Below are 18,251 nucleotides of genomic sequence, written 5' to 3'. Positions count from 1 at the left end.
AGATGTAGTCAGATAAGCTTCCACAATTTCCATCAACCTAATTTCACTCTAGTTCTGAGTTGATTGGAGGGTATAGCAGAAGATACTCAACTGAAGGCTATGCAATAGTGAGGAATCGAACCAGGAGTTCCTGCAAACCAAGAACTTCCCTAACATAACCATGCAGACATGCCTGTACCTTCATTTATAAGATAAAATTAACCTTTTCTTTCAACAATGCCAAGTATATTAATCAGCCTCGCAATTATATATTAGGAGAAATAGAACTGCAATAATCCTATTTCATCCATATTAGAGACATACACAAAGTAAAATGGTTCCAGCTGAGAATAAAGTGTATTTCTTAGATTAGACATGCCTTTATGTTGCAAGCTACTTTGTCATTAAACAAATAAACACACTAAGCTGTTGAAAATAACAGCCAAATCTCCCTCAAATTACACCTTTTAAAAAATTAGAACACATAAGATAATTGCAATTTTAGATATCACTAAAGCAAGGTATTTACTCGTTGAAAGCCTTTTAATCATAGGTGATTGACCAAGGTTGATCTAAGATTAAACAGGAATATTCATACAAATGAATCTAATATGTCAATTTGCAGAAACAAATATAGAGTGAAATTATTTGAATTAAGAAAATTAGAAAGGTTGAAAAATAACTTTTTAATAAACAATTATATCATGAAAGAACCATTTTAACTATTTAAGAAAACACTAAAACTGTTTTATGTTCTTTTCACTTCTTAGTGTCCAAAGTTTTGCTGTACTTCTCTGAATGGAATTCCTAGTGACAAGGTTACAGAAGTGTGACGAAAATTTTCACTCCTCAAAAAAACAAATAATATAGTCCTTGTGTTCCTAAACGGTTATTCCATAATTAATTGCTTCAGTTTCAACACAATTTCATATACAGTCACTCATCAAAAAAGCTCAACTCCAAAAGAAGTAATAAAAATATTAGTAAAGTAACAAAATATAATTTTTTTAAATTAAAAACTTTTTTATTTATTTATTTTAAAATATATATTTTATTTTTCCAATTCTTCGACATTACAATTTCATTTTTTTAAATTAAAAAGAAATCAGCTGATGGGTTTTCAAAGATATAAAGCTTATGGTGAAAATGTCAAAATGGACATAGTTTTAAGAGTTTATATAATTTACTTAAAAGAGAAATGTACAACAGGAATTTTTATAAACTACTGAATCAGATTAAAAGTATAGAGTGTTATTAACAATCTTATATATTAATTAGTTCTAGTGAATATAATTATGGTTTAAATAAAGAACTTGCATAAAAATGGTGGAGAATTACATATTTATCAAATTAGCTCTCAGTCCACCTGACATGATTCCTTATGGCAATAACAGTAGCTAATGTACATTTCTTTATTTAAGAAAACAAAACTGGCAAGAGGAAATTTCAACACACAGACACAAGCACATCCTCTCACAAACACTGAACTGAGTCGTTGGAAGAGATCACATTCAATGGTCCAACCCACGTTGAAGTAAATAGGTAATATTAAGAATTGTTTCTTTCGATTGTAATACAGAGTTGAATCCTTCTATGAGCAAAAAACTGTGATAAAAGCCGAGTTCCTATTTGTAAGGAAATGTCTCACAGTACTTTGACAGTTGATCCAAACTCAAGTACACTTCACCTACAGCTCATTATGTCCTCGACAAAATGAATTATACAAATATATGTGATGAAAGATCCTCTTCAAATTAGTTTCATTTAATAATACTTCACCCCTCTACATCAGTATCTCAGACAATCCATCCATTGGCTGTGATAATGAGTTGAGAAAAAGATGACTGAATGTCTTCATTTGCCATACATCTGGCCCTTACCATTTTAACACACACGTTCTAAATAAAATCTATAGTTAGAACAGCTTATTTATTGTTAAATATGTTAAAAGCTGAAAAGTTAAAACAACATTTTTCTTTAATAGAAAAACCTATATCATCAACATCTCAATATAAAAGTTGATTGGAAACCATCAGTTTAAGTCTAGCAAAAGCTTTGACTTCAGAGTTGTGATAATACTTTATTAACAAAACTGAACATGGGATGACTTGCACAAGTTTTCATCCAAACTTCAACATTTGGTGAAACAAGTTTAGCAAGCTTGTTTTTCTGGATACCAGACCAAGAAACAATATCAGCTAAAGACAAGTCATGACCAACCAACCACTTTCTCTTTGACAGTGTTGAGTCTAGATCTTTTATCATTTCATTTTTTTGTTCAGCATTACCATTATAAAGTAATAAACTGGCTTTATCTACCCAAGCATCTATCAGCGTTGACTGAACAGGATCTTTATCATATGAGGGGTTTATCAATCTAGAAAAATATCGAGCAACATTCACTTCTCCATAGATAAAGGTTTGTTTCTCAGGATTGACCATCAGCGAACATCCTTGACGAACTGAAAGTAAAAATTAATAGAAAATGAAATTACAAATTAAATAATAATTTGATTTTCAATGAAAATGACTATTTGACAATGTGAATGAAAAGAAACCCGAATTTTACAATGTTTGAGAAGCAAATATTAAAAAATAACCATTAATAAATAGCCAGTTAACCCCCGTAAAGCTGATCTCTCGTTTTCTATTTATATTATTTTTAGTCTTCCGCCAGTTCAATATCCACGATTTATCCAGTGTTTATCATGATCTGTTCTGATTATCTTGATTGACTTGATGGTAAGTACTAATCTAATTGAGAAGTAAACACTTATTTGGCAGAAGTTATGCACAACACACCAACTAGTAAAGTTTTCTTCAACATCAAACAAGCCAAAATTTTCTGAGTACTTGGCAAAAGCAATCCATCTAAACATGGTATGATAATTTCGGGTGAATCAGCTTAAATCTTCAACATTCACATGGTAGCATTTTTTTTACTGTATTAGAACAGAAGATTATGAATGTAGATATTACAGATGAGCTCTTTAATATGTAATCATAAATTCAAGGTGGTTAGAAATAAAAAGTAGCTTATGGGATTTTTGTATATCAGAAGCTAATGTCCAATGTAGTATATGATATGAGCAATATACCTGCTATTTCTAACAAGTAACAACTACATAAAGGCACTTTTGTGTCAGTCACAGGTTTAATCTCCAGAACCTACGTTCAAAGGCATTCCAGACATGATCATCCCTCATTATCTCTTTGTTTTAGTATATCTAGGACTATTTAATTTAATGTGTCCTTATTTTCTTTAACCCTTTCATTACTGTATCTATTTTGATATATTCTATGTTCCTTTCAATTACTTTAAATATAACAAAGAATTCAGTAACATAACTTAGTTATCATTCAGCTAATTTTAGGAACATAAATTGTGACTAAGATTTGGTGGAAGATTTTAATTCAAAACTTATGAAAACAAGACATTTGTACTCAGAGCCAGAGCCGGTTTTAGCCGGGTTGGTAACGAAAGGGTTAATAAGAGTAGGATATGATTCAAAGGAGATTTTGTTATTTCTAACAAGCTAAGCAACCACACAGAAACTACCCATCCCAGCACCCTATTATATTGTACCCACAGGTAAATAATTCTAATTCTTTCAGTTCACAAAAGTGACAGCAAGTTCTAATGCTATAAGTGGTAGTAAAAGACATTCAGTCAAATCCTTGAAGCTGCAAACTTTAAATTACAACCACCACCCTACCAATAAAACAAAGAAAGATTTATAGGAAACAGTTTTTTAAAAAAAGGCAAATAAATAGTGCAGGCATGGCTGCGTGGTTGAGCTCACTTTGCAATCACACGATTTCAGGTTCAGTTCCACTGCACAGCACCATGGGTTAGCCCCAAGCCCAAAAATGCCTTGTGAGTGAACTTGCTAGATGGAAACTGTGTGGAAGCCCACCATGTATATATATGTATGCATGTGTGTTTGTGTGTGTGTGTGTGTGTATGCATGTCTTTGTATTTGTCCAACAACACTACTTGACAACCAGTGTTGATTTGTATATCTCCCTGTAACTTAGCAGTTTGGCAGAAGACACCAATAGAATAAGTACCAAATTCATAAATATGTACCAGGATCAATTTGTTCTTCAAAAACCCTTCAAGACAGTCAAATGACTGAAACATGTAAAAGACAAAAGACAAATAGAAAAGTAGTTATAATGGTTCTTTTACCATTTTTGTAAATAATTGTGAGCAGCAGATCGTTTGACAGCCGACTGTCTTCCGGTTTCTTCAAAGGTGAGGCAAAGTCAAATAAATTACGTAATTTTGGTGAAGGTTTCTTCTCAACAGAAGAATGAACATATACAGTAGGCTTCACTTTCAAACTTCGTGAGAGTTCTTGATATAGAATAAGTACAGACAACGGGACTGAATTCGGGTCAACACCAATCACTAAATCTTGAAATTTAACATTCTGTAGAATAAAATAAAAATTAAAATTATATAAATACAAGAAAAAGAAATCACAGATCATTATTTAGTTTATTATTCTGTAGTTATTAGGTTATCCGTTTGTAACCATAATTCAAATGAAAAATAAAACGTGAGGCATTTTCAGCCATAGGAAAATATTACCCTGCTTGGAAACAAGTGAAGGTTGGTGACAGGAACAGCATGTGGCCACAGAAAATCTATTTCAACGATTTTCATCTGACCCATGAAAGTATGAAAAAAAATGGGCATTATAAGAATGATCATCATCATTTAACGTCCGCTTTTCATGCTAGCATGGGTTGGACGATTTGACTGAAGACTGGTGAACCAGATGGCTGTGCCAGGCACCAATCTGATCTGGTAGAGTTTCTACAGCTGGATGCCCTTCCTAACGCCAACCACTCCAAAAGTGTAGTGGGTGCTTTTACGTGCCACTGGCACGAGGGCCAGTCTGGTGGTATTGGCAACGGCCACACTCGAAATGGTGTTTTATACGTGCCACCGGCACAGGAGTCAGTCCATCGGCACTGGCAACGAACTCGCTCAAATGTTTTGTTCATGTGCCACCAGCACAAGTGCCAGTAAGGCGACGCTGGTAACGATCACGCTCAAATGGTGCTTTTTATGTGCCACCAGCATGATGATGATGGTCATGATGAGGTGTGTGTGTTTCCATGCATCTTTGCATCAACCCGGCTTGGGCAACAGTGACATTCATTTCCTGCATAATCAACATGTCTGGCAGCTTGATAGTTCAACATACAAAGATGTGGAATAAAGAATCTTACTTGAAAAGAAAGTAAATGTTAACACCAAGAAAGATATCCATCCCTAGAATACTACTTGAAGAGGTGTCATCCAACACAAGCCAACAGAGAAAAAGCAGACCAAAGAGCAATGATGATGACAATGATCAGAAAAACCCTTACATGAAGTTATCATTGCATGTTTTCTTTCACAGAAACAGAGGTCATATGTTGATAAGGCATCAATTTTTTTCTGTTTCCTTTTTCTCATATCCATATATAAAGAGAGAAGAGAAAGATAAGTGATTGGTGTATGGTTAAAGATCAATGCTCTACTACTTCATTCTTTTTATGTCCAGTTTTTCCTTGCAAGCATGAGTTAAATGAAAATGTAATGTGATGGATGCAATGCTTTACAGCTCAATGCCCTTCCTGACACTAACCCTAAATAGTTTTAGAGATCACTTATTCTACAGTTTCAAAGGCATGAAGTGCCCAGACAATTTGCTGACAGGAGAAACTGACAACACCACACACCACAAACTACAATTTGGCACAAATAACTTCATATCTAAACACATGCATGCACACACACAACAGTTTTCTCTCTGTTTCTGTCTACCAAAACCAGTTACAAGGCTTTTAAAGGTGCTCTACAGCAGGACTGAACCTAAAACATGGCTGAAAAATAAACTTCTCAACCACACAGCCATGTCTGTTAACACAGAAACCATCTCCAGAATGAGATAATTTTATTTTCCTCAGTCAACTCATTTCAAAGATTAATCATTAAACAAAGAATACCATTGCAAAACTTAGTTCTAACATTTCACACAAATAGTATCCATGACAATGTTTTGTAGCTTTTTTTTTTATATAGAAAAGAGACATCAAAGAGCCAAATTGAAACTGTACTTACATCTAGAACAGGGCCCAATGTCTGACTGCTCTCCTGGCATTCACTTCCACATGACATTTTATCTAATTCATCTTGTATTCTTTTGAGTCGAGCAAAGATAGCAGCTTGTTGCCTCTCAAGATCAGAAATTGGGTTATTCAGTGTCTTCATGTTGAAAAGGAAAGAAAATATAACAGAAATAAATCAAAACTAAGAAAGCATCTGAAAGTTAAGTCCAGAATCAAGATAAAAGATAACTAAAATAAACAATTCCTTTTGTATTAATTCTTACACTTCAATATTTCAGAGTAATATCACAAAAACTGGACAAAAAGTGTACAATTGCCATCCAGAATGTTGATCACATTCTTGTAATTTGTGTAGTTTATAGCCCCAGGTCCAACATGATTAACCGATCAACCATATCTATGATCAAAAGCATTCCAAATATGACCATCTTTATACCTGACAGTATTTCCATAACCATAACCACTGTTTTCTTCTTTTTTTTTTTTTAAAGCCAATAGAATGTATTTGAAGATTTGACTCCTCTTTCTGGTAGGTTGAATACTACGTAGAGGCTCCCTCATATTGTGCTATAATCTGTCCACCACTTAATACTTATGACTTTTCATTCAACCAAGCTGCAAATAAACATGATAGTAACTTCCTCACTATATAGGAGAATACTACAAAAATTAACACATATTTTCTTAGCTTTAAGTATTTCTTCTCCATTATCGATATTGAAGTCCTGATTAAGGGTTGTAGGTGATGAGTGTTGAGAAACGGTAATGGTAAATTCCATATTAAATTCATCCCACAAAGGTATTAACAACCAAGCAGATATATTACTCAACTGCAACTAATTCCATGATAATAGTTTGCAAGACTGATCTCACTTTGAGTCTCATAAGTAAATGAAATTTTTAGAAACACATTAGAACAAGTAAACTGGAGTAGTTTCCCTTTGCCTGCACCAAGTAACCATAAGCCCCTAATATTTTACAGGGGAGGGGGGAATATGGGTATGAAAAGCCATAAATAATGAGATCATTTGTGATATAAATGAAATAAAATTAGCTTTAACAGATAATAAAAACTGGGATACTGACAGTTTATCGAGCATGCTTTCTAATCCATAGCACCTTTTAAAATGGGGTAAAGATTAAACTTATGAACTTCCATTACAACATAGTGTCTCCATGCACTTATACACTGCCCCTGTTTCAAATCAATTTGAAAAATAATGAAAAATTTAGTAAAATAATTTTGTGTTTCTCAATCTGATGTCAGGAACATAAATTGACATTACATTTTGAAGGAATTTTTTTAATTTAGATTACTTTGAACCTGAGAATTTGTATTATAGAACCAGAAGTAGTCTCAGGCAGATTGATATTAACCCTTTCATTACCAACCCAGCTGAAACCGGCTCTGGCTCTTTAGTATAAATATCTTGTTTTCATAAGTTTTGAATTCAAATCTTCCTCCAAATCTTAGTTAAAATTTGTGTTCCTAACACTAGCGTAATGATAACGAAGTTAATTTACTAAATTCTTTGTTATATTTAAAATAATTGAAAGAAACACAGAGCATCTCAAAATAAATACAGTAATGAAAGGGTTAAGAGGGTTAAGCGAATTTTACTGTTGTTTTTACACAAAAATCTTAGGTCAGTTTTGCATTCTTAGAGAAAACATCACAAGGATATACATGTATATGTTTGAATGTGTGCATACACACACACACAGGGGATGTTGCAGGCAGAGTGATCTGTGTCTTTCTCAACTGTATCCTAAAGCTGGTGAAGTTGTAGAAATTCTGCAACAACCACTTCTGACTTTTATTGGAGTTGTGGCAAATAGCCGAATCCTGCTACCACACATATGAAACCATTCAACAAAAGCTAACGCCCTTCTTGATCACAAACATTTTCATTTTATTTTCCCTTTTTATCCACCACAATTTGCTAGAGATTATCTTTAATACTTTTCTTTCAATAAGTGAAAAACATCTCTTTACCTGGACAGACTAGCAGCAATCTACCACAAACTAAACATTCCAGGATAACAAAACTAAATAAACTATTATCTGTGCTATTTACCTCAGTCAGCTGTACTTAATACAGCTGGTCCATCTCAGTACTATCACCACCATTTTGCTCAAGTAGGGACAAGTGTGGAATATCAACATTCATCAACATTTATATACATGTACATCATTTTAATGCCCACTTTTCCATACTTGCAGAATCAGAATAAATTTGCTGAGGTAGATTTTTTTATGGAGGATACCCATCCTGTTGCAAACTTCATACTCTTCTAAACAAAGCAGTATTTAACCGTAGCTGGACTTGTTTTCACAGAAGATTGGAAGTGTGTGACAGTACTTATATGATGGTGATGCACATTTACAACTATAACGCACACATACACACACACACACACAAAGCAATTTTCTTTCAATTCTGTTAATTAAATCCACTCACAAGGCTTCAGTTGGCCAAAAGCTATGGTAGAAGACTCTTGTCCAAAATTCCCTGAAGTAAGACAGAACCCCAAACTGAATGGTTTGGGAAGCAAATTTCTTCACTAAACAGCCATAGGTTTTCTGCAGTTTCCATCTACCAAATTCACTCACAAAGTATTGGTCAACCTGAGGCTATAATTGAAGACGCTTACCCAAGGTGCCATGCAATGGGACTGAACCTGAAAACCATTAAGTTTCAAAGAAAACTTCTTAACCACACAGCTGTGCCTGTGCCATAGTATTAACATATTTAATGAATGAAAGATTACAAATAAAATAAACAATTTCAAGAGAATCTTATAGTTGGAACCAGTGAACTTTGGTCAAAAGTTCAATACTCTAACTACAGTGCCACAACAACAAACATCATGTTTGTGTGTCTGTGTGTACATACACAGGTACTCATCATTTACATCATTTAATGTCAGTCTTCCATGTTGGCATGGGTTGGTTTGACAGGATCTGGTAAACCAGGGGACAGCACCAAGCTACGCCAACTGCTTTGGCATGGTTTTTACAGCTGGATGCACTTTCTGATGACAACCATTTTACACACTGGACTGGATACTTTTTACATGACTATATATATATATATATATATAGTGTTACCTGTTATGCAAATACTCATAATTAGAATAAACATGCTACTGAAACATGTGTGTAGTGATGCCCTGAAATATACAATAGTTTATTCTTGTTTACTCTGTCTCTGTCTCTCTCTCTCTATATATATATATATATATATATTATTTCTTTATTACCCACAAAGGGCTAAACACAGAGAGGACAAACAAGGACAGACAAACGGATTAAGTCGATTATATCGACCCCAGTGCGTAACTGGTACTTATTTAATCGACCCCGAAAGGATGAAAGGCAAAGTCAACCTCGGCAGAATTTGAACTCAGAACATAACGGCAGACGAAATACGGCAACATTTCTGCCAGCTTGCTGCCTTGTATATATATATGCATGTGTGTGTGTGTTGGGTCATCCCATAACTAATGTGATTTTTTTCAATTGCATGAACTAAAAGTTGGAAGGGGAATGGGATAAACTACCTGCATCAACTCGCTATAAAAGCAGGTAGTAATTTTACCATGTCCTTATTCTAAGTGCAAGTTTTGAAGAGTGTAGTTCGATTTTAACCATTATTTTTTCAAAGCTATAATGGAAGTGACAAAGGAGCATATTTGGCATATTTTGCTTTATGAGTTCAATAAAGGCAACAATGCAACATGGGAAGAAGTGGTGAAGCTTGATCTACAAACACTGGGTCTCACAGAGGCAATGATTAGTGACTGAGACTTTTGGTGATATGCCATGCTTGAGAAGACCTGTCGAACCAAATGAAATCATTGTTGTGGTTGATGTTGGTGTCATGTATGTGGCACCTGTGCTGGTGGCATGTAAAAACCACCTATCAAGCGTTGGGCCTCATGGAGACAATGCAGCTGATGCTGGTATTATGTAAGCAGCATCTGTGATGGTGGTACATAAAAAGCACCTTTCAAGCATTGGGCCTCACGGAGGCAATGAAATCGTAGTCATGTCAGATACTGGTGTCACGCAACTGGTACCCATACCGGTGGCATATAAAAGCACCCATTAAACTCTCGGAGTGGTTGGCATTAGGAAGGGCATTAGAAAACATGCCAAATCAGACTGGTTTCAGGCACAGCCCCCTCGGCTTCCCAGCCCTAGTCAAACTGTCCAATGCATGGACAATGGATGTTAAATGTTGATGATAATGATATAATAAGTTTGTGTTTTGAAACTGATTTAGTATAAGGAAGTAAAAGCTTCCAGAGTTATTTGAAGGTTGTTCCTCTTGTGGTACATAGGGATGATAGCCAAGAAGCTAGAAATGCATTCAGCATAGAGGGTAACCATGAAATGACTGTTGGTGTTTTAACACCTACTGCCTAAGGCAAGAATTGTTCTCAAAGCCAACCAGCAAGAAATGTTCTCAACAGTAAATAGACTCTCGCTTGTAAGAAAAAGCAAGCAGAAAAATGACAATAAAATATAATCACTCAGTAAAAAAAAAAAAAAAATAAAGCATCCCATTTCATGTTGCTCTGTAATAACCTCAACAGTTAGCATGATACACCGTGTACTGACAATGTCGAGTTGATGGAGAGTGAGGTCATGTATGGCACAAACATTTGATCACTATAAACAAAGCATTTGTGCAAGTTGTTCAGCAAGACATTGCAAAACCCTCATCTGTCATTTATGACAGGAAAGAGAATCCAGTTCATCAAATGAGAGTACTCGGTATTAAAACAGATCACTCATAATATATGACACAATATTTTTCCGTAGGCATGAAAGAGAATTGGTGCCAAGTTTCCTTGTACTTTAAAGCTGGCAAGTTTTAGGTTTCATAAGGATCACCAAATCACATCTTACCCAGTCAACCATTAAAATGACAGTGGTATGAAATCAAGATATTCCTCAAACCAGAATGGAGAATGACTTGCTGGAATGTGGAATGCTGAATGACTGTGATTAAGAATTTTACAATCACATAGCTTTGGGTTTTTTGCATATGAGACTACAGTTTTATCTTCCATTTTCCTTACTAGCCATGGGGACCCTGCAATATCATGATACTGTCTACATAGACTTAAGTTATATAAAAAAAAAAAGCTGTACTGAGTTTGTTTAAATTGTTTGCTTTATTTTGGTCTGATGGTGATGGAATTATAAATCTCTGAACAAGATATAAACAGTAGCTGCAATACATTGTGAAGTAAGTATGTCACTTAAATGTGGCTAACCCCTAAGGGTGATGCTACTGTTGCTTGTAGCCCCAGGAGGACACCTCCTCCAGCTGGCTATTGACATAGGTTGAAGACGGGAAGGATGGCTTCCCTTTGCAAATACTGATAGGGCACAGAAAGTGTATCAATAGCCAGCTGGAGGAGGTGTCCTCCTGGGGTTACAAGCTACAATAGCATCCACCCTTAGGGGTTAGCCACATTTAAGTGGTAAATATACTTCACAGTGATGGAATCAAGGCAAAAGGAGAACTTTAACTATGCTATGTAAGCTAATAAAAGTCACCAATTTTACAATGTTCCCTAAAATTTTCAATGGCATATTGTACCCCGCTATGATTCATTATTAAAGCTACATAGTCTATACCAAGATAAAGTAACAAAGTAGCTTCATGTGGTTGCTGGGTCTGCTATGAATAGCAGCCAAATCTAACCCAAATAAGATTTCAACCATCTTGAGAAATAAGGAAGGACATAGATAATTTAGTACTGGATACAATGTCCTTCCTTGAAAACAAGCTGGGATAGTCGCAGTTGGAATGTCTAATCATATGCCTGTTCAGTCAGGCTGATCTGAAGCTAAACAACAAATGCCTTTGTTTTGGTAACAACACTACTGTGATAAGGTACCAGCCATTGACAACAACACTACTGTGATAATACCAGCACTATTGACATGGTCAGCTGAAACTTACTGAACATTAATAAGAACTGAAATAGTCACCAGTTTCTTTAAAAGAAGAAATATAATTAGGAAATGTTGGAAATAAAATCACTCAGCAAAAAAAAAAAAAAAGAACAATAATGTCTTAAACAGAAAAGTTTCATTAAATTAAAAAAACAATTAATTTCCCCATCAAAGTCGTTAATTATCGAGAAATTAATTGAAGAAACAGACCATTATAGAATTGGAGCAAGAAATCAGCACAAACTAGTTTAATCCTTTATATATATGTTAATTGAAAACTTATCTGCTAAAAAAACAGTTAAGTCACATCTACACACTTTAAAAAAAAAAGGGAGCCATAGGATAATGTAATCCTGGTGTGTGCAAAAAAAAAAATACTTAGGAAGAGGAACAGTATTGATCAGAAATCTATCCTATCACACTGAGTCAATACTAAACAACACCAACTGAACACTTCTATTCATCTATTGACACTTAGAGGCAGAATGACAGCTAAGTTAATAGACTACAAGTTATACAGGTAAGTTGATAGTTTATATTGTACCTGCAGAGTGTCGAGTCCTTGGAAAATGTACTTAATTCTCAATAAACTAGGTCCTCTTAGCTGAATAAATAACAAGCTCTGTTTATTATTGTAAGCAACAAAAGCATTGTTGCATAATTAAGAATTATTACATTTGCTCCCAATTTTGAACTCAAAACCCTTTTAGGGGCTTGGAGAGGATAACAACAAACTACTCCAGTGTATTGTGCATGAATCAATACATGTAAACAAATGTTTCAATGGCACCCCATGAGCTATGGAACATTTTATTATATATATATATACACATATATATATATATATATATATATACATACATACATACATACACACACACAGAAATATAAGAATAGTGGATAGGCAGAATCATTAAATAAAAAGCCTTGCAGTATTCAGTTACAGCTCTTTACATTCTGAGTTCAAATCTCACTGAGATCAATTTTACCTTTCATCCCTCTAGGATCAATGAAACAAAGTATAAGTACCATAGTTGATGTAATCAACCAATACCCTGCCCCCATCCCTAACACACCAAATTTCAGATGTTATGCCAATATTAAAAAACATATTTAACCCTTTAGTATTCAGATTAGTTATTTGCATTTATTTGAACCAGTCATGCATTATCCTGTAACTTTGAGATTTCAATGACATGATTGCTTATTTCTAGAATAAAACTGTAAATATGAGAGACTGGATCTGGTCAGTTTGAACATAAAACAGGTAGAATATTTTGGCTGGATATGGTCAGTTTAAATGCTAAAGGGTTAAGTAATTATTAATCGCTTTTTAAAACATCCACTAAATATTCCTATATTGTTGTAACAAACCAATAACCAAAGAGAATTTCAAGGATATGAATAAAAAAACTGTTTAACAAAAGCAGCATGGTGTACAGGCTCTCTTCCTTGTGATTCTCATATAATATATGACCCACTTAAAAATAAAGGTGCATGCACTTCAATCAGTTATACAAACCAGATAGTAACAACAGCCACTATTATAGTTACTAGTAATAAAATGTATGTCAATTAAATTAAAGAGAATTATTTTGCTGTTATTGTTATTTGAGAATACCTGTACTTTTACCTGAATATTTTCATCAACATTTTTTAATAAATCCACATGACTCGTCGCATCTTGGCTGACATGAGTGAAAGATGGGTTAGATTTGGAAGCAGATATTTCTGATGAAATACTACAGGACTTTTGATTTACACAAGTGCTGTCTGAATGAGGAATATCTTCTATAGAATGAAGTAGTTTTGTAGGAGAGTTTTGTGGTTTAATTTCACAGGTATATTTATCCATATCTGATGAAGGTTTCATCTCAGTTACATTCTCCACAGACATAGCTGTATCTTCTTTCTGTTGATTACGGGATGAAACTAAAACATAGTCCTCAACTAAAGCTGTCTCAATATTCCCATTGTTTTCACAAGCATCAATATTTTCCATTCTATCTTGATTAGCTACAAAAGATTTGGTAACAGCAGTTGAAGAATTTTTAATAGTTGTTGGTTGTTCTAAAGGAGTTTTATCAGAGCACATGTCAGATTTTCGTGATTTTTTCTTCTTAGCTCCACATGCAATAACTCGGTGAAGAAACTGCTCTGCAGCTTTAGAAGCAGTATTTCCCATTGTAGCAGTCAGCAGCTAACTAACACTGACAACAGAAAAATAACTGACTTTCAAAGACTGAAAGAGAAGAGTTGAGGTGTGTAACCAAAATAGACTTACACAACAGTGAGTCAGCAATGCAGAACTTTATAAAGGCATCACTTGGGTTGATTCAATCTATTCATTCTTATGAAACCAGTTCTAGCTATACTAATTTTTCAGTATAGTTCGTACCATTTTGGAGGGAATATTTGAGATAAAGTGAAGAGGTTTAATAGTTTGAATGAATCTCTACTTTTCCAAAATATGAAGGAAACAATAATTTAGAACCAACTCTTGTTAAGTATTTGAACAAGGAAAACTTTCTATAAATTTAAAGATACACACATATACACTTTTTTTTTAAAAGTCAAACCTGAAGATTTCATAATTCAAACTGTCAACCTGTCAGTAAAATAAATACATTATTAAATTGTGTATGAGTTTGTGTATGTGGAGGTGAGTTTGTATGCGTGTGTGAGTTTGTAAGTGTGTGTTTGTGTGTGGTGAGTTTGTGTGTGCATGATTTTGTGTGAGTTTGTGTGTGTGTGTGTGTACATGCACGTGAGTGAGTGAGAGAGGTAAAAACATGAAACACACTTGGCGGTTACAAATTCAAGCCTTACTACAACATATGTGACCTCTTTCTACTTATTTTATTGCTACTCAGTCTCTGATATGATTCTCTGTACTATCTAATTCTAGTATATCACCTACCAGCACACAATAGACTTGTTTCTCCTTCCCACTTTATCTTTATTGGGTTTCGCTGCCTCCACAATAATTATTCTGCCCAATCCTTCTTCTTCACAAGGCCATCCTACTGGAATTTCCTCTCTGCCCAAATTTTTTTCATGTAAATTTTAACCTACATTAAAACTAAATATCCACCATACTGATCTCACGAGTCCAGAGACCCTGGCAATATCATATAAATTGCTAAGATAGTGAGCTGGCAGAAACTTTAGCACACCAGGCAAAAACGCTTTGCAGTTCATTTGCTTTATGTTCTGAGTTCAAATTCCACCATGGTCAACTTTATCTTTCATCCTTTGAGGTTGATAAAATAAATACCAGTTGACTGCTGGAGTCAGTGTAATCGAAATACCCACTTCTACAAAGTTGCTGGCTTGGTGCCAAAATTTGAAACCAAAATATCATGTTAGTTTCTCTGAAAAATTTACATAATTATGGTCACTTTGTCTTGGTATCACATTATATTTGAGACTGCATTGTACTCAAGTAAATATCTATTATATAAAATCCGTTCTGTCTGTCTGTGTCTTCTAGGATCTCGGGCATCCTCCATCCGATTGCGCTCAAATTTGATATGTAGATACCGATGATATCAGGGCGTGTATAAATCTTGAAAAAGTTATAAAAATCAATTCCAGGTGAGAATGCGATTGATAAAGCCACGGGAACGTGCATTTGTAAAATCATTTTTCTTGGAATAGAAAAAAAGTCTATCTTTATTTCTTCTTTTGCTGGTGTCTCAAATTTTATGTTAAATCAGTGTTTCTCAAAGGGGAGGCCTATGGGACGGTTGGACAAGTTGTTTCGAGAAAATTTGGTTTAAATGTTTGACAACTCAGCACCGTCCATTGGACAGGGGGGCGTTTTGCTCATAGTATATAATTTGGTACTGCAAACAGATGAGACACAGTTTACCAGAAGATTTACCTCTGCCTTCAGCTGCTGGCTTTGGATGTATAGTATTGTCTCTATCTCACAATTATGTACAGAACTATGAAATGTCAGCCAACTCAAGCATAACTTTACAAATATTATAAATATTGTAAGTAGAATCAACTTAGCTTTTGACCAAAAAGGATCAACTTTGCCTTTTTCTATTCTATTGCTCACAAGTACTAGTCATATACCTTGTTCTATTCACCAAGTACACGGTGTTCCACTTTATTTTGGATGCCAGTGATATTAACATTTTCATTATAAAACCTTTTTATTAATCACATGCAAAAATACTAAGTCTTGAGAGCAATATAAGTGGGAAATAATTATTGGGATTCTGTGATATTTTCTAAAGCTCATAACTAAAGAAAAGTAATACAGAGCTAAACTGATTGATATTTTTATTTATTTTTTGTTGTAGGCTTAATAAACCGAGTTCATTCAAAATACTGGAATCAACCCATGCTAGCATGGAAAGAGGATTTAAATGATGATGATGATAATGACAATAATGATGACATATACATCCCTTTCCCAAATTACTGAAAATGTTTCAAAGATTGACACAGTGATTGGTAAGAGTTCTATACAATCTTAACTAACTCAAGCTGAATGCAGTTTGAAGAAAAGAAAAACATCACACACACACTTCATTTTATGTATTCTGAATACAGAAATAAAATAATTTTTTACACATAAATTCAATCAATTTGTCTTGGCTCAACTATAGTTATTTCTATTGGCTTTAATTTTAAAATAGTCTGAAGCAGTTTACTAGCAGAGTCTGGTGCAGCCATCTGGCTTGCCACTCCTAAGTCAAACCGTCCAACCCATGCCAGCATGGAAAGCGGACGTTAAACAATGATGATGATGCCATAATCATCATCATTTTAATATCCACTTTTCGATGCATCATGGGTTGAACAGTTTACTGAGGCAGATTTTCTAAGGACAGATTGCCTTTCAAACCACCAGCTTGTTTCCAAGCAAGGTAATGCTCCCCCACCTGGCCAAATATTTTACAGAATATTAGAAATGAATGACATTGCTTGTATAACAGTGACACTCGTTTACAACTATCATATGATATCAAGACAAGAAGTCACAAACAAATACATACAAGCACACACACACATTATATATATATATATATATATATATATATATATATATATATATATATATATGTAGGTCCCGGGTTGAGTCGGGGTTAACCACAGTAAATAAGGTACTCAATACATAGCAGAGTAAATTAATTTATTTTATAGAAGGAGCTTCTACAGGACTAGAACTGTTTCATTCAAAAGAAATCATCAGGAAGCTCCTGATGATTTCTTTTGAATGAAACAGTTCTAGTCCTGTAGAAGCTCCTTCTATAAAATAAATATATATATATATATATATATATATCATCATCATCATCATCATTTAGCGTCCGCTTTCCATGCTAGCATGGGTTGGACGGTTCAACTGGGGTCTGGGAAGCCAGAAGGCTGCACCAGGCCCAGTCTGATCTGGCAATGTTTCTACAGCTGGATGCCCTTCCTAACGCCAACCACTCCATGAGTGTAGTGGGTGCTTTTTACATGCCACCGAAAAGCATCCAGTCCACACAGTAAAGTGGCTGGCATTTGGAAAGGCATCCAACTAAAAACCATGTCAAAACTGATCTCGTCTGTGCTTCTGCCATATAAAAAGCACTCAGTCCACTCTGCTGGGTGACTGGTGTTAGGAAGGGCATCCTGCCATAAAAGCCATGCCAAAACAGACACAAAAGTCTGGTGCAGTTTTCTGCCTGGCCAGCTCCTATCAAACCATCCAACCCATGCCAGCATAGAAAGCAGACATTAAGTGATGATGATATATATGAGTGGCTGTTGGGTAAGTAGCTTGCTTACCAACCACATGGTTCCAGGTTCAGTCCCACTGTATGGCACCTTGGGCAAGTGTCTTCTACTATAGCTTCGGGCTGACCAAAGCCTTGTGAGTGGATTTGGTAGACGGAAACTGAAAGAATCCCATCATATATATATATATACATAGGTGTGTGTGTGTCTGTGCATGCATGAGTCACCCCATCATTGCTTGACAACCGATGCCGGTGTGTTTATGTCCTCATAATTCAGCAGTTCAGTCAAAGCGACCGATAGAATAAGTACTAGGCTTACAAAGAATAGGTCCTGGAATTGATTTGTTTGACTAAAGACAGTGCTCCAGTATGGCTGCAGTCAAATGACTTAAACAAATAAAAGAAAAAGAGTACACACATAC

The 18,251-nt window shown here is 34.9% G+C and overlaps 1 protein-coding gene across 1 annotated transcript; it reads right to left on the bottom strand.

Moving 5' to 3' along the window:
- Window positions 1-1,071: 1,071 nt before the first annotated feature.
- Window positions 1,072-14,297, bottom strand: LOC115210885 (aminoacyl tRNA synthase complex-interacting multifunctional protein 2). Its single transcript, XM_029779655.2, has 4 exons — window positions 13,719-14,297; window positions 6,101-6,244; window positions 4,172-4,415; window positions 1,072-2,441 (listed from the first exon to the last, which is right to left on the bottom strand). The coding sequence occupies exons 1-4, from the start codon at window positions 14,268-14,270 to the stop codon at window positions 2,041-2,043; spliced, it is 1,341 nt and encodes a 446-aa protein (XP_029635515.1). The 5' UTR covers window positions 14,271-14,297; the 3' UTR covers window positions 1,072-2,040.
- Window positions 14,298-18,251: the final 3,954 nt, after the last annotated feature.

The sequence above is a fragment of the Octopus sinensis genome, linkage group LG4 (assembly GCF_006345805.1).
Source record: "Octopus sinensis linkage group LG4, ASM634580v1, whole genome shotgun sequence".
Taxonomy (NCBI): Eukaryota; Metazoa; Mollusca; class Cephalopoda; order Octopoda; family Octopodidae; genus Octopus; species Octopus sinensis.
This window is presented reverse-complemented; position numbering and strand designations above follow the sequence as displayed.